The sequence below is a fragment of the Lithobates pipiens genome, unplaced genomic scaffold, assembly GCF_037356315.1.
Source record: "Lithobates pipiens isolate NorthernLeopardFrog02 unplaced genomic scaffold, aLitPip1_a1.2 Scaffold_10, whole genome shotgun sequence".
Classification (NCBI taxonomy): Eukaryota; Metazoa; Chordata; class Amphibia; order Anura; family Ranidae; genus Lithobates; species Lithobates pipiens.
Genome location: NW_027507686.1, coordinates 118,419,448 through 118,446,708, shown reverse-complemented (window position 1 = coordinate 118,446,708; position 27,261 = coordinate 118,419,448). Strand labels below are relative to the sequence as shown.

General features: G+C 41.5%; 1 protein-coding gene across 1 annotated transcript in view; it reads left to right on the top strand.

The window, feature by feature from the left end:
- PYGM (glycogen phosphorylase, muscle associated) overlaps positions 1-27,261 on the top strand; it is a 717,259-nt gene that overhangs the window by 302,376 nt on the left and 387,622 nt on the right. The window contains 2 exon segments of the mRNA XM_077457746.1: positions 6,241-6,352; positions 7,210-7,292. Coding sequence (XP_077313872.1) covers positions 6,241-6,352; positions 7,210-7,292 — 195 coding nt within the window.

Genomic DNA, 27,261 nt, shown 5'->3' with positions numbered 1-27,261 from the left:
GTAAAAGGGGGGGCATTTTTTCCCCTTTCCTTGTTCCCGTCACCCGACCCTCCTTCCTCTACTGGGGATGCACCAAGAATGAACAGAGAGTGGAGGATGAGAAAAAGAACAACAGAATATTATTAAGGGATTAAACGTCTTTTTTGATTTTGAAATAAGGGAAGAAACGAAATAGATAAATGAAAATGTAACTAGATATAGAAGAAAGGAATAAAAAAAGTCAATAGATATAGGAAGAGGAGCGATCTGTGAAGTGCGGGTTGAGTGTATTTTTTAGTAGGGGGTGCGTGGTGAGTGAGTGAAAAAGGGTTTATTTTTTTTCATTTTAATTTTTTTTTACCCTTCTTCACTTCCTTCCTTTTTTTCCCTGTGTACTCTTTCGGGTTATTTACCCCCTCCCCATACTTTCAATACGGGGCGTTTAATTCTGTTCTTTCAATGCAAGAGGCCTTAATACTCCTTCTAAAAGAACTCACATTTTAAATTCCTTTCATTAACAAAAGATAGATATTATTTTTTTGCAAGAAACGCATTTTTGTTCAGATCACATTCCAAAAATAAATAATAGGAATTATGTCACTTGGATTCATGACACATTTTCATATTCCAAATCAAAAGCATTGATTGCATTCCAGAGGGATTACCGTTTCAAATATTACAAAATTATAAAGGTAAAGATGGCAGGTCCTTAATTGTAAGGGTCATGCTATATGGAATTTTTTTTACAATTTATTATTTTTTTATTTACCATATTATGAACGAATTAAGACTGGTATAAAAGCCCTGTCGGATTCAATGGAGAAAGCGGAAGCAACAATAATAATGGGCGGAGATTTGAATTTCATTATGGATGCAAAAATAGATACTGCTAGTACCCATACTCAGAGGAAAAATAGCCAACTAAAGGAGTTTAAATATCTACTGGAAAAATATCAAATGACTGACGTTTGGAGCGCTCAACATCAAATGGAAAAGAACTATACATACTATTCAAAAATTCATGATTCATATCACAGAGTAGACTACTTCTTTGTAAACCAAATCGGTCTGATGATGATTCCCTCAACAGATATAGGCAGATTCTTGTGGTCAGATCATGCTTCGATATATCTGGAACTCAGGATAATTGAATACAAAAAAAATGAGGTGGATGTGGAGATTGAATGACAATTTAATTAAAGATAAAGAATGTGAAAAAGAAATTCAACAAGCAATAAAGAAATTTGTGCTAATTCACGAAAGAGATGAAACTTCACCCCCCCATGCAATGGGAAACATTAAAATGCGTCCTGCGGGGACTATTCATCAAGCATGGATCAAGAATGAAAAGGGAAAAAGAACAAAGGAAATCTCAATTGGTGTTAGAAATTGAGAATTTGGAAAAAAAAAACATAAATAGAGCATGAATTCATTGGAAAAAATAACTCTAAAAGACAAACGTATGGAGTTACAGGCTATGCTTGATGAGGAGTCCCTTCGCTTAAGGGATAAGAATAGAGTAAAGTGGTATCAATATGGAAATAAAACCAGGAAGATACTAACCAGAACATTAAAAATACAACAACCCATGACTTCCATAGCAAAGATCCTAAAAATAAATGGTGATATGACTTATGATCCAACAGAAATATCTAAAATTTTTCATACTTATTATTCTAAATTATATACTATAGATATACAGCAAGGAAATAAAGAAAAGGAAAAGAAGAGGGAAGAGATTCGAAAATATATAAATATAACAGCTATACCCATGTTCTCTAGAGAAATCATAGAGGACTTGGAAAAAGAGATTACATTAGAAGAGATTCAACAAGCTATTTCTGAACTGGCCCTGGGGAAGAAAATATTTTTTCATAAAGTATTCCAGTACTTAGTTATACCTATTCTTAAAAAAACATAATTCTATATCCAAAACACAAACTTTTGCACCACAAAGTACAGAAGCCAATATTATACTAATTCCAAAACCAGAGAGACCATACACTATTAAAGAACTATTAACCAATTTCTTTGACTAACATAGATATAAGATTATATTCAAAAATTATTTCTAATAGATTAACACCTATTTTACCCAGATATATAAAGTTAGATCTAACAGGTTTCACAAAAGGGTGAGAAACAAGGGATAATATTATAAAAACTTGTACATTGGTGGAATATGCTCAGAGAACTGCCATCCCAGCATGCCTATTAGCTATAGCTGCTGAGAAAGCATTTGACAGGGTGGGATGCCAGTCTTTAGAGGAAACATTAATCCAGATAGGAATAGACCCCAGAATGTTAGGAGGATTGTCACACTGTATACTAATTCAAGAGCTAAAGTAAGAATAAATGGAATACTATCAGAATATATAGAGGTATCAAACGGAACTCGACAAGGATGTCCCCTATCCCCACTGTTATATATAATAGTAATGGAACATCTTATTAATGCAATAAGAGAAAATAAAGACATTCAAGGGATAAAAGTTAAAGACAAAGAATATAAGACAGCTGGATATGCAGATGACTTATTAATATATGTAAATAACCCTATTATAACAATTCCAAATTTAATAAAGAACTTGAACGATTTGGGGAATTAAGTAACTTTAAAGTAAATTATGAGAAACCTGAGATGATGAATGTTACGTTAACAGAAAAACACAGATACTTTTGCAAAAAGATTTTCCTTTTAAATGGAAGCAAGAAGATATTAAATACTTGGGGATATATATCCTAAAGAATTTGAAGCAACTACAGGGCGACAATCTTAAAAGTAATTAAATTACTGCAAAAATATGATAAAATAACATATTCTTGGTTGGGAAGAAAAAATATAGTAAAGATGGAGATATTGCCAAATTACTATATGTCTTTCAAACAATACCTTTAGCTCTACCAAGGAAGTTAATGATGGAATTAAGAAAAGTAGTAGGAAGCTTCATTTGGGTTCAAACCCCCCCCCCCCCCCCCCCCCCGGATAAGAAGAGAAATTTTAATTAGAACTAAAAAAAATGGAGGATTAGCCCTACCTGACTTTTTTAAAATATTTACAAGCAGCATCATTAACGAGAATAATTGACTGGCATCATAGCACGGAAAATAAACAATGGGTTCATTTAGAAGAGGATATTATAGGGTTACAATTTAAATTCTTGTCTTGGATAAAGCCCCATTTAAAAAAGAATTACCGATTTTTGTAAGAGCTACACTTAAAATATGGGATGCCGTAAAAAGAAAAGGGAAACTTTCCACCATGATTGGACCTATGATTCCACTGTTCTCCAATCCAGAATTTTTGCCAGCTTTATAAACCACAAAATATTTCAAATGGAATATATTGGAGAATGCAAGGGTGGTACAGATCCTACCGCATGGAAAACTGCCAAAACTTCAAGAGTTGGGACCTAAATATAAAAATAAATGGTTGCAATACCATCAATTAAATACATTTATTGAAACAAATAAACCTTTATTAAACAGACAAATAACCAAATTTGAACAAATAGCCGATGAACAAAAAACGACAAAAAAATTATCTAAGATATATGATTTATTACTCCCCTCTGGATCTATTAGAGAACTAACAGGAATGAAAAAATGGGAAGAAGAAATAGGAAACCTAAAATCAGAGGAAGAATGGGAAAACATTTTTGGAATAATACATAAAACATCTACAGCGATTAAATATCAAGAGAGATATTACAAAATTGCAATGAGATGGTACTGGAGCCCAGTAGTTTTGAATGCAATAATTAAAGAGAATGCAGAGAAATGTTGGAGATGTAAGGTAGGAAGGGGGACTATGGATCACATATGGTATGGGTGTCATAAGGTGAGAAATTTTTGGAATAAGATATTTGAGATCTATCAGAAAGTGGTCGGAGTAGAGATGTGTCCAAACATAAACATCTCATTATTTTCTCTCACGCCAGATTCAATAAAGGTTATTAAAACAGACATTTTACATCATATGACAATGGCAGCTAGAACATTAATAGCACGAAAGTGGAAAGAAACAAGTAGTCCAACCGTGACAGAATGGATATGTGAAATGAACGAAATACAATACATGGAAAAGCAGATAAGAGAAGAAGGATATAGAAAAACAATCAAATGCCAGAAATATGGCAAAAGTGGGAAGAATTTCGGTCCTCAACAAGAATAATATAATATTATAGATGGCAACAACTAGTCCCTTATGGGGATATAGGGGGTATGGGAGGAGGAGAGGGGGGGAGAGGTAGAGGAAGTTCAGGTCAGGTTTTCTTTTTCTCTAAGGTTGTATGGTGGTATGAATGGATTATGAAGAAATTAGAAGAAGGCAAGAGGAACGTTAGCAAAGATATTTAACAGATAATAATGTATATCCTTTTATTGATGTATAGATGAAGACATAAATGTATGTTTTAATGAATGCTGTATAATGGATTTTGTAAGTATTTTTGCTTTATGAAAAATAAATAAAAATTAATTTGACAACAAAAATGTGTGTTTGGTGAAGTGACCATGGTGCCATAAATCAAAGTGACCTTCACTCACAGTGATTGTATGGCACCCCTGAACTGCCACTTCAGGGGGACATTCACCACAGGCTTTTCATCCCAACCCTGACCAACCACCCAGACCAGAGCAGCTCCAACTCCAGCCAGGAAAGCCTGGAGATGTGAGAGCTTAGGGAGAGCCTGTGTAATGACTCAACCACCACTCCCATCACTCCTGCCTAATTACATTCGGGAAATATTAACCACCCCCCTGGTGCCACACCCGACATTCAGTTTAAAAAGAAAAGAAGCTCCTCATAGTGCAGACATCTAAGTAAACAATTTATTGATAAAATCCAAAAAATATTGCACTCACACTTACAGAGAGACAAACGCGCATTGAAGGAAATGTCCACTGTTTCCAACCCACAAATTGGCCGCTACATCCCAGCTTATGAGTCATGTCACACGTCTCCAACTCCTCCCAACTTATATACTAGATACTGGTGTGTAAGGTGTATTGTTGGGTGTATTGTGGGGTGTGTGTGTGTGTGTGTGTGTGTGTGTGTGTGTGTGTGTGTGTGTGTGTGTGTGTGTGTGTGTGTGTGTGTGTGTGTGTGTGTGTGTGTGTGTGTGTGTGTGTGTGTGTGTGAACTGAATGTGAATGGAAATCTAGTACCATGTAGCAATAGGTTAATGACTGTGGATCAGTGAAAGTGAACAGGTGCCAAAGTGAGTCAATCGCTGAAAAGAAAAAATAAATCAAAAAATCAAGTTAAATAAGTGGAATAAGTGCTGTGGTGGAGGCCACAGATAATAATTTAGTGAATGAAATATATCTTTTCACAAAGGTGAAAAAGTCCCGATAGGTGCTTATGGTATGTAATGTGGACCGGTGTATAACTTTTGAACACAAGGGGGTTGATTTACTAAGAATACTGGGAAGTAATGGTCGCTCTACATTTAATAGCACCCATTTCAGGCAATTAAGAGTTCAACTAGGTGAATGTGTGAATGAAAAAAATTGCGCTACTAGCGGCGAACATGCCTTAGTAAATTCAGAATTGGCACTAATCGGTGATTCCACAGATCTGCAAGTGCCAATTGCTACCAAGTTATTATATAGCACTGCAACCATAATCAATGTATATGAAGAAATACATATGAATATGTATATGAAGAAAATACTTTTATGTGAAATGTGCTCTACCTCATATGCATTTATTGATGTGTATTGCAATTAGTATTCCTAGTTTGTTTTCTTCTTTTGCTAATGAATGCAGTTCTGAACGAGTATTGCAGTAATGTCTGCTATTCATGTATTGAACATTTACAGTTACATATATGTTGTATGTTATTTTTTTCATGTTATTTGTTTTTGTTTAGGGAACTATAAAGAAGTAATTGTTCATGTTCATTCTTTAATCATACTGCACTATTATGCAGGTAACAGCATACTTAGCACAATGGCTTGGTGGTCTGCTCAGATGTCTCCAAAGCGCACAGGTTATGAGTTCAAATACCAGCCAACCTAACACCCATCTAAGGCAGCTGTGTTTATTTTTCAATTGCCCAAGAAAATTAAAATAAAAAAACAAAAAAATATAAACTGCCCGTTAACTAGTGTATACTGTTTGGAATACCACACCATAGTATCATTGAATACATACATACCATTACATGCATGCAATGCAATAATATAATCAACCAAACTAAAGTGCATTGGCTAATTGGCCTTCACCTATTTGCAGCATATGCTTTTGCTTTTCAGATTGTACTTGCTCTTCCATATGATACTCCTGTGCCAGGATTTAGGAACAATACAGTTAACACTATGAGGCTGTGGTCAGCAAAGGCACCAAATGAATTCAATTTGAAAGACTGTGAGTATATCAATTGTTAATCAGCGAAGAAAGTGTTTAAATTTACAAAGTTTGAGATTCTCATATTAAAAAATGTGTGAAACTAGTACCTTATTATAAAAAAATGCTAAATTGTCTGTCTATTATGAAATGATGACTCTTGACTGCATAGCATATGATGACTGGATATTTATCAGATCTAGCCATATGACCACATGCACAAAGCCCCCCACAGTTTTGCTCCTGATGACACCAAAACCAGCACTGCATTTTTCCTTCCACTCACCATTGACACGGGGGCATATTTTTGCTGGAACTTACCATCTACACCAACTTTTGCTACCACTGATGGACTGTCTTTTTTTTTACTCGCACTGACTGCCAGGGTATTTTTTTTTAACTCTAACCACCAAATCTGGGGCATTTTTTTTTTCAAATGACCACTGAAGCTGGAGAATTTTTTCCTCCCACTGATATTAAGATGCTAATTCAGTTGACATACTTTGAAAGTCTACCTTCCTTCACAATTATATTATTGCAGGTTTTTCCCTGTAATATAATGGCATATGCTTTTTAGCTCTGGGAATGTTGACTGGCAGCAAACTTTATTGATAAAAATTGTAGGGAAACCCTAGGAGATTGAAATAAGTAACCAGTTCCACATCTTATTACTGTTGATATCATTGTCTTTTTACCTTACCTTTTGGAGGTCTTCTTCAGTTGCTACCATTTTACTTTCTGTACTAAAGGTTTATATATTGTATATCCCGTTGATGTGTCGTTTTAAAGCTCTTTCATTATTTGCTATGTGAGGTTTCACTTGTATAATTTTTTCAAACACTAAAAATAAACCATTCTTTGTATTTTTCATTTTCCAGTCAATGTAGGTGGTTACATCCAGGCTGTTTTAGATCGCAACCTTGCTGAGAACATCTCACGAGTCCTTTATCCCAATGATAATGTAAGTAGCTATTCTTTACGCAATGGTCAACATAAAATGCTTTAAAACAGGCTCATGTTAAAATAATTTTAATATTGCTGCAGTTTAGTTTAGTTGTTCTAAGCCTTTTCTCTTTAGTTCGGTGCAGCAAAGGAGGGAGTAGATGTTTATTTTATTTTATTTTTTAAATGTACCTGCCAGAATACATGTTAGGAAACAAAAATGAACAAGAATTACCTCCATTGCATCACACACAGAATCTAGTTCAACCAATCAGCTTCTAGATTTTATTGTCAAAAGCTTAACTGAACAAACTGATGTTAGAAGCTGATTGGTTTCTATGCACATCTGCACCAGAAAGTGTGTGCACAGTTTTAGTAAATATACCACAATGATTCTTTATTATTAGGTTTTAATAATCTGTTAGGGGACTATATTTTTTGACTTCTGTTATAATCTACCATCCTTTGTTACTTGTGTATGCATGTGTTCTCTTAAAGTGTAAGTTCACCTTTTCAGAAAAATCTGTAAGGTGAACTTACACAGGAATTAATTCTGAGAGCTTATTCCTAGGGACAAGCAAGTTTTTGTTCTGGGTCACATACCATCCTGTGCATACCTTGTAATTTCCTCTATGTTGCATCAGAAATTTGGGAGTGCTAATATCATTAAACAAATATCTTCCAGCATAATGGACTTTCTGCTAATTGCTCAGCCTGTTTGTGTCTATGTCAGATCTAATTACTATTTAGCTCTCTCCTTCAGAGCACTAGATGGAGAGGCCCAGGGATTGTGGGATATGTAATTTCTTTACAGGAAACGCCCTTCCTCACATCACAGACAGGGGTCATGCATTTACTTGTGAAATGCTGTGCAGCATACCTCATGTTTGACTACAAACAGAATGTTCTGAAAATGGGATTTGAATATATACTGTACTATATCACAATGGAAAAATATATGTTTCGTTTTGGACTTGTTTGTTAAGTTAATAATTTTTTTTAGTCATATTTGTTATGTTAGAAAAATTATTTTTCAGAATTTGTTTTGTATAGTAATTTTTAAATTTGAAAATGAATTTGAGGTAGAAAATTAATTTGAAATGGAAACATATTGCAATAAATACAATTAGGTATACATGTGAAATTAGGTGATGGATCCTACTCAGGCTTTTTTTTTTATAGAATAGAAAAGAACATAATAAAATAAAATAGAATACAATACAATGGAATAGAACAAACCAGAATAGAATTGAAAATAAAGGAATAGAATAAAAAAAAGAATAGAATAGAGTAGAATATATTGTATTCTTCATATTCATCCAGATGCAGAATTCTTTATTAATCTCAAAGGGAAATTATTAAAATAAAGTTACATTCAACAAAGACAACAAACAAGTCACAATAACGATAAAATTACCAATAACACTTCCGGTTCCGGCGCCGCATGTGCTAGCTGCGCCTTCTCACAGCTCCCGCTCTGGGCACCCTAAATCGGCCTAAAAATTCGGCCTGAGTGGCCCCTCAGCCCAGGCATCACCACCGGTGGTTCCTCCTCACCGTTCGGGCACAGATGGACCGATTCGTGGAGAAAACCGGCACCCATTCGTACGCGGCCGCGGCAGCTTCGTCGGACAGGGCACAAATCGAGCCCCCGGCTTCGGCCTACACCAATGCTGGAACGAACGCACAGGTGTCTGACATGGAGGTGAGTGGCGCTGCTGCCTTACTCACACTCCGCTCCTCCCCAGGGACAGAATCCTTCACTGGCTCAACACCAGGCCCCACCAGGGACCACTCTTCCCCACAGCCCCACCGGGGATGAAGGCCACACGCATCGCATTGCACAGGCCGTGGCGGCTCTCCTCACCCCCATGATAGCAGCCTCTGTGGAAAAGGCGGTCAACGCTGGCATGCAACAGCTGAAAACACAACTTACTGAACACACTACCAGACTTAACGAACTGGAACACCGTGTATCAGAGGTAGAAGATGAACTCTACCAAGCTCAGGCCACAGAACAATCCCAAGATAAAACCAACCAGTTCATCCTCCAAAAATTAGAAGACCTGGAAAATAGGTCCAGACGGAGCAACCTGCATTTTGTTAGCATCCCTGAGTCGCTCCCTGCAACTGCCCTATCGGAGTTTTGCTCCAAACGCATTCCAGAAGTCATGGGCCTACCAGGCCCTTTTACGGTTGAACGTGCTCACCGTATGGGTTCCTTCAATGCCGAACGAAAGTCCCCTCGTCCCATCATTGCGAAATACCTCAACTATGCTGACAAGTCGCTCATTCTCCATAAATTCAGGCAGTTGCCTGACCTCTACATTGATGGGGTTAAAATACTCCTTTTTGCCGACTATTCTATCGATGTCTCCAAGAGGAGGAAGGCCTTCCAGCTGATCTGCTCTGAATTATTCAAGCAACAAATAAAGTTTACTCTGGCCTTCCCAGCTACCTTCCGGATAAAGTCGCCGAAAGGAGAGCAACTTTCTTTCCAGGACCCATCGGAAGCAGAATCATACCTTCACTCGCTTAGACCGGATTTGCACCCCCATACGCCTTCCAAATCTGGAACCAACCTCCGCTCTCTGGATCAACGCAGAGCACGCAAAGATTCTCCTAAACATTTCAGGCCTTCAGCTCCTGATCATCGGAACCGCAACACCCTACGCTGATCTACATTGGCTCGCCCATTAGACTTCTACCTCTCTACCTCAGGTCGTATGACTTGGTTCTTTTTTCTCATGTGTTTTCCCTTTATTTGCTTCTTCCAGAGCAACTGGTTTGTCTCAACCTGAATTTGCGGCCCTCCTGCTGCAGCCGAGAACTGACTTTTAGCTTCCGGCTCCCTGCTGGATTAAAGGGGTTTGTCTTGCCCCGGGCATAGCCTCCCCCCTGGGGATAGTAGCTACTCACACTTGGTAGCCAACCCAGTCGGTATCTCTAGTCTATGTTACATGGCCCCTTGGCCACCATATCATATTATATTTTATTTCATTTGTACTTGTTGTTAGATCCTTTTTGATTCAAAGTTATCTCTCTTGTTATGCCATACAGGTATTGCTATGATCTACGTTAGACTTGTGCCTTGTCTTTCCCCCAGGAGTCCACTGTGCACCGTTTCCAGCCATCTCCTATCAAACTGCTCTTATGCCCTCCCAGTGGCTCTCGGGTACTCGGGCTATGCTGACATCCCTTTTTGCATAGGGTCCCGTGTGGGGAGCCGCCTTGCACAGTGTTCTCATGCGGAAAAAAGTGAAGCTTGCACTAATAGATGTTGTAATTTGTATAATGTTCCTTCCTACCCTGACCTCTTTGTTTTTCCTCCCCCTGTCCCCCTCCCTACCCTGCCCCTCCCCAGGTGCCCTTTGCCTGTGGGTTGGTTGCCTCTGTATTAAATTAGCCCCAAATCTAATTACATCGTATGCCTTCCCCTTGATGAAACAATGCTCACATGGCCTTTCTGATTATTCCCTTTTCACTGTGATCTCTTAGGGTAGTTTCCTGGAATGTGAAGGGTCTCCGTTCTCCTCATAAGAGAATGAAGATCCTTCGTCACCTTAAACGAATAAAGACCGACATAGCCTTGCTACAAGAAACCCACCTCCCAGCTTCTGACTTCCATCGTATGCAGAAACTGTGGGTGGGCTCAGTATTGGGCTCAGAGTCGGTTGGACGCAAAGCGGGTGTTCTCCTCCTGATTCACAGGAACCTCCCCTGTTCCGTCATCTCCACTCACACAGACGACCAAGGGCGGTTTCTTTCGACGCGAGTAAAAATAGAGTCAAAGGAACTCATGATTTCCAATATATATGCCCCCAACAGTCCCTCTAAAGCTATTGTCAGTTATCCACTTGTCTCCTTGATGCCTTACATGTTCCTCATTTAATCGGTGGGGATTTTAATGACATCATGGATCCGGGGGTCGACAGATCCTCCCCGAAGACCCCCTCCTGTAATCCCTCTCAAGCCACCCTCTCCCCTTTGGCCTCTACTATAGAGTCACTACACCTCACAGACATCTGGCATCTATCCCATCCGATAGATAGGGAATTTACTTTCTACTCTAACCCCCACAAAGTCCTGACCAGGATAGACTATTTTTTTGGCTCCGATAATCTTCTTTCCCTGATCTCTGACTCGGAGGTGGGGGACATAGCTATTTCCGATCACGCCCCCATAGCTCTCACTTTGGGTCGTCTAGATCTCCCGCCTCATCCCAACATTTGGCGCTTCCCCTCATTCCTGCACGGCAACACTGACTTTAAGGCCTATATGGAGCGCTCCTGGGAGGAGTTCTCCCTGGCCAACTCCCCCCATCTGGGTGACCCTAACCTCCTTTGGGATGCTGGCAAAGCATTCCTGAGGGGTCGTATCATTTCCTATGCCTCTACTTTTAAACGCCATTCCATGGTCAAGTTTAAATCAGCTAGTACTCGATTGCACAAAGCTCAAATCTCCCTTAACACTTCTACCTCCTCTGCGGACAGAGATGAATGGGCTGCCGCCAAATCCTCCTCTGACGCTTGGGCCTCTACCCTTGAACTCACTAAAAAAGCACATTTTGACGCCATCCTACACAAGTTTGGCAACAAGTCCGGAAAGCTCCTCTCCAGACTATGCAAAGGCCCCACCCGGCCGACTCACATTACTTCCCTTCGGGATAAGTCGGGGACCATCCACTCCACCCCCCCTGCCATTAATAAGACCATGTTGGAATTCTACTCAGCCCTCTGTGGCCCAGATCCGGTAGATGAGCCTACCGCCCGTTCTTTCCTTCACAAAGTTCACTTGCCTCACATCTCCCCCGCCCAGTTAGAAACCTTGAACTCCCCCATCACCTTAGCCGAAATAGAACGCACCATCAAAAACCTTCACCCTTCCAAAGCCCCTGGCCCTGACGGGTTTAACGGCGAGTTCTACAAAACTCTCCTTAATATTACTGTACTCATACTGCATTCAGTTTTCTCTGGCATCTGGTTGGGAGGTCCATACTTGCCCACGGGTAACCAAGCTATTATCAAACTTCTTGCCAAGAAAGGAAAGGACCCCTTGGAACCAGGTTCCTACAGGCCCATCTCATTGCTTAACCTGGATGTTAAAATCCTATCAAAAATCGTGGCCTCTAGGCTGGCGGACATCCTCCCTGACCTCATACACCCTGCCCAATCCGGTTTTGTTAAAGGGCGCACGCCCACTCTGAATATATGTAAGGTGCTCTTGGCCCTTGAACAAGCTAAACGGGATCCAAAGGGAGATTATGCCATCATTACCCTGGATGCAGAAAAAGCTTTTGATAATGTCAGTTTTGATTGGCTCTCACTGTCCCTCACCAAAATGGGTTTCTCGGGTCCCTTCTGTCATCTCATTAATTCCATGTATTCGACCCCCTCAGCCAGGGTGGTGGCAGCGGGACTCCTCTCCGAGGAATTTAGTCTCCACAAGGGTACTAGGCAAGGCTGCCCTCTGTCCCCCTTACTATTTAATATCGCCCTAGAACCCCTCTCCAGATATCTCTCCCAGGTCGCTCCCTTGCGAGGCATCTTTGTTGGATCTTTTGAGCTCCATACATCTCTCTTCGCAGACGACATCCTCATTTTCACTTCGAATTCTGCTGCTGACATTTCACACATTTGAAATATCTTTGACACCTTCAGGGTATGCTCAGGGCTCCGCATCAACTATGCCAAGAGCGAAATCCTTCCTATTGGTACCCACTCCCCACCCCCCACCCCCCTGGACGCACAAATCCCTATTCCAGGTGGCTCCGACACATATCACTTACTTGGGAATTAAGATAGGGAAACTGCCCTCCTCCCTATACCACCTCAACTTCCCCCCTCTTTTCACTAAACTTACTCAGGAGTTGTCTAACTGGATGGATCTCCCCCTGTCGCTCCTGGGAAGGTGCCACCTGGTCAAAATGATTAGCTTCACCAGACTGTTATACCCTCTGCAAACTATTCCTTTATTGCTTAAACATAAAGATGTTTCGGCCCTTAATTTGAAAATCTCCAAATTCTTATGGCATGGCAAAAAGCCCCGTATAGCATTCAAGAATTTCAAGAAACTGCACCTTCCTAGGAGTGAAGGGGGTATTAGTTTGGTTTAGGGTATCCCCGCGCTGTCGTCAAGGGCCTAAACTATTTAAAAGGATAGGTTGCAGCAAACTACCGACAGGGGTATGAACCCTAACCCCCAGATAATAAAAGTGAAAATCAAACAGATGGTGTTGCGCTACCTGAACTAGATATAAATATAAATATAAAGAGCCTAGTACTGGAAAAATTAAAATCTAGCTATAAATCAACTAGCCTATCTAAAATAGAAATTAAGGTGTCTTGTGCTAGTGTATTCTAAAACTTGAATTCCAGAAATCATGTGTTTATATATCAACATAAGTAACTAAGTAAAAGGAAAAAATATTCCATAAAGTGCAAATGTTAAAACGTGCAATTCATAGTGCATGAAAAAATGATAAAATACAGTCTTTAGTGAAATTAAATAAAGTGCCAGTGATAGTTAGTTCCGTAATCTTCTTAAAAAATAAAAAAGTTATTAAATATGTATATAAGACAGTCTATATAAAAGCTGAAATAGGTGCTCAGTGACTTGTTCAGTGCTTCTCAAAAAGAAAAACAGGTGCCAGCAATCGTGTTGTAATTTCTGTGTCTCCAGTATACACGGCACACTAGGTGAAATGGCCCCTTACCTTACTGCTGTAAGGTAAACAGCAAATCAAGCAGCAAAAACAAGGGTCCAGGGATTCTATCCCAATTCCTAGCAGGTGGATATTGGTCCCCTCAGGTAGGTATTTTTCCTCTCAGATAGTTTCCATATAGATCTTTGGCTTCAGTATAGCTCCCAGAGGTCTCTTTCAGCTTCCCAAACCCCCATAGTGCCCCATCGCCGTGAAGGACGGCCTTGCTGGTCAATAAGAAGGTGCAGTAGTTGGGGCAGGGAAAACCTTGACTAAATCAGGAAGTAAATCCAGCCTCTCAGTTCTCCCTACAAGCCTAGGATAGGCTTGTAGGGAGAACTGAGAGGCTGGATTTACTTCCTGATTTAGTCAAGGTTTTCCCTGCCCCAACTACTGCACCTTCTTATTGACCAGCAAGGCCGTCCTTCACGGCGATGGGGTATTAGTTTACCTCATATTAGAATGTATAACCTTGCTTGTTTACTTAGGACTAGTCTTGATTGGATTGCCCAACAATCACGTCACTCGAACTTTACTCTGGAATCCGCTATGGCTCACCCCTATTCTTTAGTAGCCCTCCTCCATTGCAGGTGGAAAACTGTCCCTCCCCCGCTTCAACACAACCTTCTGCTGCGGGACACAGCACTGGCCTGGAGAGAGGTCAGAAAATTCCTCAAGCTCCCGGCTCTCATCTCGTGTCACTTGCCGATCCAAGGGAACTGGAGAAAGTCCCTGGTCTCCACTACAAATCCTACGAATTATGGGAGCAACATGGACTCTCCAAATTTTCCACACTATGCAATCCCTCATCTGGGAAACCGATGCCCTTCTCATCCGTGGCATCTCTGTTCTCCTTACCTGTCTCACACGCTTTCTATTACAAACAATACATCAGCTTCATCTCCAGCACATGTAAAGCGGAATCTCTGAGATTCAAACCTAGCTTCCTGGACCGTCTGCTTCAATCTGGACAGTACTCCATCTCGGATATATACAAACCTCTCTTATGGGTCTTCTTTCCACCGCTCTTGTCTTCGTCTGTTGCCAATTGGCGCAAAGACTTCTCAGATCCGAGCTTAGTCGAGAAACCCCTGCATGGCCTCCGGGAGGTCCTCCACCTCACACCTAATGAAACCTGGAGAGAAACCCAGCTAAAAATAGTTCACCGGGCTTATGTTCCGTTTCTCTCCTCGAAATCCAACGTGGATGGAACCCTCTGCCCACTATGCTCGGCTTCTAGACCCTCTCTATCCCACCGATTTTGGTCATGTTCCTTCATCTCCTCTTTTTGGGATCAGGTTATAGCCTTTATTTGGGAGATCACCCTATTGAAACTGCCCAAGGACCCACTCCTACTGATCTTTGGCTACTGGGACCCTATTTTGCTGCCCTGGTCTCTATCCTCAAAGGCCTCTACCCATACTAGAACGGCCGTCCATCCTTCCTCCTTCCTCCAGAGATTGGATCCTGATTTGCCTACTCATCGCTAGACGCCTTATCCTCAGGAATTGGATCTCTCCTCAAAGCCCAACTATCTCCCAGCTCAAGCATGAATCTCCTGCCCTCCTGTATAGAGAACGTCTCCTTACGGACTTTAAAGATACCAAATCCAGATCCCGTTTTTTTCTCCGATGGCAAACTTTTATTTCTTCAGCCCTCTCTTCAGAGGACCAACAAGCTTTTCCTACTCTATCCTTCTCCTTTGATGAGCCAATCTCTGAAAAATAGCAGCCACCCATATTTCCCTCTGCCCATTGCTGTCTCTGGCGGTCGCTTCAACACTCATTGCATATCTTCGGGACTACTCCTTCAGGACTTTTTTCCATTTGGCAAAGTCCACCCCCCCCCCTCCCTGCCTTCCCTGTTCTCCCCAGTTGTAACCTTTTCCATCATGTCAATCATTTCCCGCTTCTCAGTGGTTAGTACACAGATCCATCCAGTTTTCTATGCATCATTTATTTGCCTAGATACGGTATTCTAGTATTGATTATGTTTTCGCAAGAAGACTACTTTGGTCTCACTAAATGAGCCTTCTTGTGCTACTCAGGCTATTTATCCTTCTATGTGGTTAACTTCTCTGGCTTGTACACCAGTCCTGATAATTGTCCTTACGTGCTCTGCTCAGATGATACCCCTTTGTGCTTTTCTCTGTTGCATTTACTTCACTGCTGTACTACCCGGAGAAAGACTGATGGTAACCTGTATAAATGTCTTTTGTTAATTTTCTCAATAAAAACATGTTAAAAAAAAAAAAAAAATTACCAATAACAACAATACCAAAAAATAAATGAATACTCTAATCTAATAAACCATACTATCCTTTTAAAACATTACATAGAATAAATAACAGATTGAAACATAACAGATAATCAAACTACAAAAATACCACTTTCTCTAACATTACCCAAAAATAATAGGTAACTTAACCACTTAAGCCCGGACCATTTGGCTGGCCAAAGACAAGACCACTTTTTGCGATTTGGCACTGCGACACTTTAATTGACAATGGCGTGGTCGTGCGACGTGGCTCCCAAACAAAATTGACGTTCTTTTTTCCTAAAAATATAGCTTTCTTTTGATGGTATTTAATCACCCCTGTGGTTTTTATTTTTTGCGCTATAAACAAAAAAGAACGACAAATTTGAAAAAAATTGCATTATTTTTTACATGTTGCTATAATACATTTTCCCCAGAAATATAAAAAAAATTTTTTTTTTCCTCAGTTTAGGCCGATACATATTCTTCTACATATTTTTGGTAAAAAAAAAAATTGCATTAAGCGTTTGATTTGCGAAAAAGCTATAGCGTTTACAAAAAAGGGGATAGTTTTATGGCATTTTTATTAATTTTTTTTTTTACTAGTAATGGTGGTGATCAGCAATTTTTAGCATTACTGCGACATTATGGCAGACACATCAGACATTTTTGACACGTTTTTGGGACCATTGTCATTTATACAGCAGTCAGTGCTATACAAATGCACTGATTCCTGTGTAAATAGCACTGGCAGTGAAGGAGTTAACCACTAGGTGGCAGTGTAGGGGTTAAGTGTGTCCTGGGGTGTGTTTCTAACTGTGGGGGGTGTGGCTGTGTGTGACACGTCACTGATCTCTACTCCCCATGAGACGATTGCAGGTATGCCCGCGGCGATCGAGTCCGTGGGACCCGCGACCCGACTCACGGAGATGGCATGGCAGCAAATTTAAAGGGACGTACAAGTAGGCCCATTTACCTATCCGTGCCATTCTGCCGACGTACATCCGTGTGCTCCGGTCAGCAAGTTGTTAATACCAACAGAAATATAAAAACTACATAAAATCATAAACCAGATTAAATCCTCACATCCAACACTCATAGAAAGTAATTATATAATTTGATGGCTACAGGCAAAACTATGTCACTCTGTGGTGCATCGTGGTTGTAGCAATCTATCGCAACAATCTATCACTGAAGCTACTCCTCAGACTCAGGCTACAACTAAGGCTATTGCCAAAAGGCCTCAACATTATTATTTTATTGTCACTCTGATGCACCAATAAATTACACTTCAAGGATTACAGTCTTGCCCGCTCTTCTTACTATTGTTACTCCTCAGACTTATCAGCATATTGTGGAGTGGGTGGGAGGCGTTGTCCAAGATTGAATATACCTTGGATAACATTCTCCTTTAACACTCCAATCCAACAACATCACTGACCGTACGAGTCTGTTGAGTCTATTAGTGTGGGGCACCCTAAGTCTGTGTGCGAGAGCAGCCGTTCTGGGACGCCATCATATGATTTCGTCCCAGAACGAGAGCCGCTGCACCCCGTCATTTGATGTTGGGTGGACAGCAAGCAGTTAAGGATGGTGGTACAGTATTCAAATAGGAATAGAGCTAAACATATCACAGAATGAGTATATAACAATGTAAAAAAGTAACAAGTAGAGCAACACATAAACCAATAACGTATTATATCGAAAGAATTATAAAATTATATTCTATTCTTTTAGTTTGGTTTGCAAGAGCAGTAATGAGGAGATCAATCTAATAGGTATATATTAAAAACAGAAGAGATAATCTGTTTAGAAGTACAACACAATATGAAAATAAAAAGGTAGAAAACAAAAAATAGGAGGAGTAGCTAGAGAGAAGAGGGTAGAAAAAGGGGGGAGGGGGGAATGAATAGAAAGTATAGGCAAGGCAAATAGAGTAAAATTACCAGGCAATAATAGTGTGTCATCAAAGTCTGGAGGTGAACAATGCTTAACCCAAGCAAGCCAGAGTTTCTCAAATTGAATGAATGAATGAATAACATATTTGTATAGCGCACAGCGCGAACTGAATTGCCTCAATCTTCAATCTTTTGATTGCTTCTATTTCAGCATGAATAAGATTATTGGCTTTATGTCCTCTTTGTCTCACTGCAAAGGTAAAGCATAATGGGCTACTATGCATCGCACAGTAGCCCATTATGTGTTAGTTACCTGAGACAGGAGCCAGCGATGTCACCGCTGCCCCCTGTAGTCCGGAGCGTCCACCTTCTTCCGTGTATCGCTGCTCTGACCACTCACAGCGGTGGAGCAGTGATGACATCACTCCCTCGCATGTGCATGGGAGCTGCCACTAACGGCATATCGCCATTAGCAGCGGCATGCGCCATAGACAGCTGTGACTGTCTTTTAGTAAATATCTCCTAAACCGCGTAGGTTTAGGAGATATTTCTTGGACCTACAGGTAAGCCTTACTCTAAGCTTACCTGTAGGTCAAAGTGGTTTGTAAGGGTTTACAACCACTTTAATAGGGCTGTAGAAGGATTGGGCTATATAGGTGTATCAACGATTTTGGAGGCGAAGTCAAAAACTGCCTTCCAGAATTTTTGGGCAATCCCAAAGCTGAGTACCAAACTCTGAACAGCCGTGATAACAAGCTCCAGGCTAATCATAAGCTTAATTCGATATTCTAGTGGGGGCCAAATACCAATGGGTTAGCACCTTAAAGTTTGTTTCACAGCAACAACATTAGAAGAAGCAGACTTATTGGTGGACCATATGCTAGACAATTCAGTAGCATTAAATGAGCGATTTAAGGTCTAGTTCCCATTTGGAGACATATGGGGGGGGGGGGGGGAAGGGCAGTGTTAGTACTAGCTAAAATTTGCTTATAGAGAAACTAAACAAGTCCTCTAGTATGAGGGTCAGAAATACACATGCATTCAAATGTGACATCTGGGAAAGTAGGGAGTTGGAATTGAGAAAAGGTTGGAAAAAAAATTATTTGCAAATATGGGAACAGTTTGGATTGAGGAAGTCCAAATGTATCACAAAGTAGGAAAAGAATGTATGGAGGAGGCAGATACCAAACTATATAACCAGGATAAATTAGATGTATCCCATGCTTTGAAAGAATTAGGTGAGATCAAGGCAGTGGGAAAAAGGAATTTTAACAAAAGAAAGGAGCAGTAAATGAGGAGATTGAAGGCCAAACGTTTTTAATCTGTCCCAGATGGATAAAGAATGCTTTGTGATAGGATTGTGAATAAAAGTATGATCAGTTGGTCTTAAATATAACATGCTAGATACTGAAAGAGGGTTGTCATGGACTTTGGGCTTCAGGAGAACCATGGTCTGGAGAACTCTGTGTTATAATGGGTTCTTAAGATATCCAGAGCTGGTCACTAATTGCCTGTGGCTTCTTATGCAAGTTAGTCCAGGGAGCCGGACTGTCTAAGGAGGTCATTGACTCATTGTTATGATAATAGGACTAGCTCTACTGTGTAAGGTGACCTTTGTCTGAGTTAATGGGAGTAGCCCTTATTTGCTGGTTCGCTGTATAAATTCAGTGTATTTCTAAAAATAAAGCAGTTCATTTTCTGGTGTACTCAAAGACTGGTGTCTGGTGCTTGGGGTTTCTATAGCCAGATCCATTGGTCTCGTGTTCCAGGACTTGGGAAGCAGCTTCTTGGCAGAAATACCCAACAGGGTGTCCAGAGTCTGACATATTTGGTTGGCAGTGATGGGATGCTTTCTTGAGTCTGAAACATCCAATGCACAAACGGGACCTTGTCGGATGGATCTTTACTACTCCAGCCTTAAGCGAAGCACACTCAAGGATCTGTTGGAATCAAGGGGACAAAACGCCAGCTACAAGTCAAAGGCAACTCTAATTGCCAAGTGGATGGAGAGTGACCAGGCCAGTGACTGAAGCAGAGGGCCAGCTGTGGAGGGGTCCATCATGGCCAAGCTCCAGTGATAGATCCAGTGGCAGCTGTCGATATACAGCACCGCTACCCCAAGAGGTTATCACCCAGATAATTGCAGACATGACACATCTGAAAATACTTGAGGTTCAGATGGAGATCAGGGGTACTGCAGCTGCAGAAGGGAGTAGCCACAAGAAAGTTCCCTATGCAGCTTTTCAACCCTTCCAGGATGGGGTGGAGGAAATTGACCAGTACCGTCATGTCTTCGAGACCCAGCGCGACCTTCAGAAAATTGATGAAGATTTGATCATGTCAAATTCAATCCTTTTGTGGTTGAACTGGATCTTTTTTCAACCTGACTAACTATGTAACTATGACTGGGTCACCATCCTCATCAGCAAACTGTCTAGTCAAGCACTGGATGCTTTTGAAGCCATACCTGGGGAAGGCAAAAAAGACTACGAGCGAGTCAAGGAATGACTGCTGGCAAGATACGCAATCACCCCCGAAGCTCATAGGTCCAAATTTCGCAGCCTACCATGGAAAGAAGGCCAGCCTTATATGGAATGGGCTCATCAGATGTCGGCAGATGCATGGTTCTCCGGCTTTCAGGCAACAACCTTAGCGGATGCTGCACGACTGAACCTACTGGAACAATTTTACAACCAATCCCCTAGTGAAGTTTGCCAATGGGTCCAAGACCAAAAGCCCTTGACGGTAGACAAAGAACTAGCTGACCAGTATATGGATACCCGGAGATCTCACCAACCGGAGCCTCGTGGCATCTCCAGGCCACCTCCAGCACCTGCCCATATCCAGCCACCCACCCAGCAGTCAGTGGCCTTTATATCTATATGTAATAGTGCTGCGCAATAGAGAGGGGAAAAATAAAGGAGGGGAAAAAAAGGTAGGTGGGGGGGGGGGGGGGGTTTGAGGAGCAAGAGGGTGGAAAAAAGAAAGGGGAAAACAAAAAACGGAGAGGGAGAAGAAATAAGAAGGAAAAATGCCCAGAGTGAAAAGAATAAGGGGAAAGGAATAGGTGAAAGAAATTTTAAATAAAATGTGACATTGTACTGCTGAACACTCCTTCAACTGCAACATGAATAGTGAGTGGGAATATTAGATATATATAATCAAATGAGATTATATCGAATTATTATCAAAACAAATGAAAAAATTGGAAAATATCATACAAATTATTACCATGTGCAGTTCATAATTTGTGATAATCCAGCAATAAGGAAAAAAGTGCCGAGTGCCAAAACTTATCCGTGCAAACACTGCAAACTATATAAAAACGTCACAATCAATTGATTCAGCAAAAATTTAATATCTGTGCACTCCATATAGATAAATGTGCAAACACTGCAAAAATGCAAAGAACAAAACAAAATATACAAGGGTAAAGTGCCAGTGCTCTATGAGTCATAGAGTTAAGCGATTATGGAGTTAAACAGTCCATAAAGATGAATATGCAAACACTGCAAATGCAAAGATCAAAACAGAAAATCCAAAGGTAAAGTGCCAGTGCTCTATGAGTCATGCGGACACAAGGGTGAAAAATTCCTTTCCTTCACTCCGTTCGGTGGGTGGATAGGTGTCCCCTTACCTTACTGCTGTAAGGTTACAGCATGGCCATAGAATTGAAAAGGGTCTCTCTGTGTCCCCAAACGGGATGTCCCCAGGGCGGATATACCTCACAAGGGCGTAAAAAAGGATGCTTGATAGTGTAGCATTTTAAACTCAAGCTTGTTTATTCAATAGCGTAACTACAGGGTACTCACATTTAGAAGCACAACAATCAGCAATAAGTAAACAGAGAACAAACGGTGAGCTCGTACGTCACTTCCGGTATCTATCTCTTTCCGTGTTCGTCACAGTCACGTGACTTCATCAGGGAATAACTATACCGCTTTCAGCACCTAAAATCAGAAATAATCATACCACCAGGGAGGTTAAGCTGCTGAAAAAATTGATGTATTAACTGAAATATCATCGAAAGTCTGAGAAGAGATATGCAAAATAGTCACAATTTAACGTCTATTTATTTTTTAACGAGCGCTATAGTAAATTTGCAAATTTGTGTGTGCCTAAAACACATTTGTGAACGTGAAAATGTGCCGCGTACACACGATCAGACTATCCGGTGGACTTGGTCCGGCGGACCAGAGTCCGCTGGACAATCCACCCGTGTGTGGGATACGACTGACTTTTTTTCCCCAAAAAGCCGGCGGACTTAGAAAGTATTTTTGACTCAAAAATTGTCAGTCGGACTCAGCTGTCTGTGTGCTAATCCGCAGGACTTTTCAAATGAACTGACTTTCCCGCACGGAGAAAAGTCCATTCATTTTTAATGCGGCTTCAGGTAGACGGGACTAGCGGGGAAGCCCTACACTGAAAAAACCCGGCCGGTCAGGAAAGGGGGTGGGGACGAGCGAGCGCCCCCCCCCCCCGAGCCCTACCAGGCCGTGTGCCCTCAACATGGGGGGTGCTTTGGGGAAGGGGGACCCTGCGGCCCTCCCACCCCAAAGCACCTTGTCCCCATGTTGATGAGGACAAGGGCCTCTTCCCGACAACCCTGGTCTTTGGTTGTCGGGGTCTGTGGACGGGGGGCTTATCGGAATCCGGGAGCCCCCTTTAATAAGGGGGCCCCCATATACCGGCCCCCCACCCTTTGTGAATGAGCATGGGGTACAATGTACCCCTACCCATTCACCTGGTGAATAAAATGTAAAAAAAACAAACAGACAAGGGTTTAGAAGCAGAAAAGCACTGCTATGAAGAAACAACATAAAGACCCAGCAAAGACAATTTATTTTAGAGAAATAAACAGTTCATCTCAAAATTAAAATGTGAAAGTGTGAAAGTAGCCTTAGTATTTCCAAATGATTGTAATTTGACCACAAAAAATGTGATATGTGTACAAACATTAGAAATCAAAATTTAATTCCTAAAATTCAGAGGGTAACATCACTATTCTACACTCACACACCAAAAACCACCAAATATCACAGGATAAATCAAGAAGCACATCTATGGGTATACAGTGGATATAAAAAGTCTACACACCCCTGTTAAAATGTCAGGTTTCGGTGATGTAAAAAAAATGAGACAAAGATAAATAATTTCAGATCTTTTTCCACCTCTAAAGTGACCTGTAAACTGTACAACTTGGTTGAAAAACAAACTGAAATCTTTTTTGGGGGGGGGGGGGGGGTTAAAATGAAAAACTAAAATAATGTGGTTGCATAAGTGTGCGCACCCTCTTATAACTGAGGATGTAGCTGTGTTAAGAATAACGCACTCACATTCAAACTAATGGTAAATAGGAGTCAGTACACACCTGCCATCATGTAAGTTGCCTTTGATTAACTCCAAATAAAGTTCAGCTGTTCTAGTAGGTCTTTCCTGACATTTTCTTAGTCGCACCCTACAGCAAAAACCATGGTCCGCACAGATCTTACAAAGCATCAGAAGGATCTCATTGTTAAAAGGTATCAGTCAGGAGAAGGGTACAAAATAATTTCCAAGGCATTAGCTATACCGTGGAACACAGTGAAGTCAGTCATCAAGTGAAGAAAATATGGCACAGTGACATTACCAAGAACTGGACGTCCCTCCAATATTGATAAAAAGACGAGAAGAAAACTGGTCAGGAAGGCTGCCAAGAGGCCTACAGCAACATTAAACAAGGAGCTGCAGGAATATCTGGCAAGTACTGGCTGTGTGGTACATGTGACAACAATCTCCTGTATTATTCATATGTCTGGGCTGTGGGGTAGAGTGGCAAGAGGCAAGCCTTTTCTTATGAAGAAAAACATCCAAGCCCGGCTAAATTTTGGAAAAGTCATCTGAAGTATCACAAAAGCATGTGGGAAACTGTGTTATAGTCTGATGAAACCAAGGTTGAACTTTTTGGCCACAATTCCAAAAACAACACTGCACATCACCAAAAGAACACCATACCTACAGTGAAGCATGATGGTGACAGCATCATGCTTTGGGTCTGTTTTTCGTCAGCTGGAACAGTGGCCTTAGTCAAGGTCAGTGGCGGCTGGTGGTCAAAATTTTTGGGTGGGCGCAAACCACTTGAAAAATTCTGAAAAATACTGAAGCAAAAACATCAATTGCAGCCTCCCCGTGCCATCAATTGCAGCCACTGTGCCCATCATATGCAGTCAACTGTGCCCACCATATGCAGTCACTGTGCCCATATTATGCAGCCACCTGTGACCATCATATGCAGCCACTGTACCCCCCACCCGCTGTCTGCCTGGCACTTACCCATTGTGGTGGTGGGTCAGGCAGAGCGACAGGCAGCGAACTGTGGGATGGTAGCAGGGCGATGGCTCCTGTATGTCCTCCGACTCCTCCATTCGTGTCTTCTTCCTGTATTCCTTGGTGCCAATGGGAGCACCTGTCCTTTCATCCAATCAGGTGCCCAGTATTACATCCGGCTTCCTTATTGGCTGAGGTGCACCGTGAGCACAATGGATTGCACTCGCAGGTCACCTAATCAGGTGCTTCAAATACACCCCCCCCCCCGCTGCTATAATTCAGATGCCTGGCAAAGGGACGGACACCTAAATAGGGAGTGTCTACAGTGGCTGTGGATAGATTCATGCAATACATGAATCTTTTTTTCATGCATTGGAGAGAGGGGGCGGCACCCCTAATGGAACACACCGCCACTGGTCAAGGTAGAGAGAATTATGGACAGTTCTGAATACCAGTCAATATTGACACAAAACCTTCAAGCTTCTGCTAGAAAGCTGAGCATGAAGAGGAACTTCATCTTTCAGCGTGACAATTACCCAAAGCATACAACCAAATCAACAAAGGAATGGCTTCACCAGAAGAAGATTAAAGAGGAAGTAAACCCTGATGGGTTTACTTCCTCTTTGATTCCCTGCAAAGGTAAAGCATAATGGACTACTATGCATCGCATAGTAGTCCATTATGTGTCACTTACCTAACACAGGAGCCAGCCAAGTTACCGCTGTCCCCTGTAGTTCCGAGCGTCCATCTTCTTGGTGGGTCTCCGTGGGTCTCGCTGCTCCAGCACTGTGATTCGCCGGAGCAGTGATGACGTCACTCCCGCACATGCGCACGGGAGCCGACACTCGTGGCATATCACTGCGATCTGCGGCTTACCCAGTGCGCCTGCACGCAGCTGTCATACGACTACCTGTAGGTCAAAGTGGTTTGTAAGGGTTTACAACCACTTTAAAGTTTTGGAATGGCCCAGCCAGAGCCCAGACCTCAATCTGATTGAAAATCTATTTTTTTTCTATTTTATTTTTTACTTCCCTCCACCTAAAAGAATGTTTGTTGTTCAACTGAGTTGTACAGTTTATAGGTCACATTAAAAGGTGGAAAACTTAATTTTCATTGCAAATTGTGTCACATGTTTTCCATGGGCAAGGACGTTAATAAGCCTTAAAGGGGTTGTAAAGGGATTTTTTTTTAAAATAATAAACATGTTATACTTATCTCCATTGTGAAGCTCGTTTTGCACAGAGTGGCCCCAAACCTGATCTTCTGGGGTCCCTCGGTGGCTGTCTCGGCTTCCCCCCGCAAGTACTTCTCAAGTTTATGCGAGATCCCTTGCATGGTGAGAAGTACTTGCGGGCGTGCTCCTGTGATACAGCCAGCAGCTATAGCCGCTCACTGTATCACTCAGCCCACCCCCAACGCACCGCTTCATTGGATGTGATTGACAGCAGCGCGAGCCAATGGCTGCGCTGCTTTCAATCCATCCACTCTAGCCAATCAACAGCCAGCTAGAGGCGAGCGCGGACTTTCGAGGGGTCAGGTAAGTAAAACGGGGGGGCTGAGGGGGCCGGCACTGTCAGATGTTTTTTCAGCTTAATGCATTAAGGTGTAAAAATGTTTAACTTTACAACCCATTTAAGAATTCCCCACCAGCACCAATTGCAGCCTCTTACCAAGCAAAGAGCCCCAAAATTATAGATGATTCTATAGCAGCATGCTGATAGTAATCAGCCCTACCCAGCCTTCAAAATAGATTGCATATCACAGAAACAGGTTTTTTGAAGGTTCTCCGGCCTTTCACAGTACATCTGCATTGATTCATTTATTGCACCCCTGGGACTTGTTTGACACCACAGAGATGCAGCCTCCATCCATATGGCAGCTCAGTGGCTAACAGGTTATTACTTCTGCATTGTTTCATGGGGTGCGTCCTTTACTGGGTGTAGCTGTGCTAGCAATCCTAGCTAGGTTAGCTAGATTATATAAAGGTCTGCAGTTGTGGCGGGTGTTTGGCCTGAGAAGAGGCCAGAATCTTTGTTTGCAGTGCTTATATTGGTTTACTATTTTTTTTTGGGGGGGTGCATCAGGCCCGACCCACATCCCACTGATGCTGTGGTTTGATGATTGGTTTAGGTGTTTGCTGGTATAGTTTTTTACATTAAGGCCCTCAAAAGTGTGTTTTTATGGGCATGGTTTCCAAATTGTGTCTTTGTCCAGTCTGATCATGTGTTCATTGTTTGTGAGCCTCAGCAGACCTTTATGTTGTTCTAATTACTTCTAAATCTCACATGTTTGACTTACAACTACTATTGTTCATAGGTTGGACTTGATGGACTTTTTTTCAACCTCACCTACTATGTAATTGTTAATCTAGTTTACACCCTGTTCCAAATTATTATGCAAATTACATTTCAGTGATACAAAGATTAAATATTTTGTTTTTCAGTTTAACTCATGAATGGCATTGTATCACAGGCCTCTTTTGATCACTGGAAACAATCTCAGACACCTGTAATAATTAGATTGCCAGGTGAGCCCAATTAAAGGAAAAACTACTAAAGGAGGGTGTTCCACATTATTAAGCAGAGCACCATTTTCAAGAAATATGGGGAAGAATAAGGATCTCTCTGCTGCTGAAAAGAGTGAAATAGTTCAAAGCCTTGGACGAGGTATGAAAACATTCAATATTTCACGAAAATATAAGGCGTGATCATCGCACTATTAAGAGATTTGTGGCTGATTCGAGCACAGACAGTTTTGTGCAGATAAAGGCATATTGAGGAAGTTTTCTGCCCGATCCGTGCATCGTATCCAGAGAGCAGCTGCTA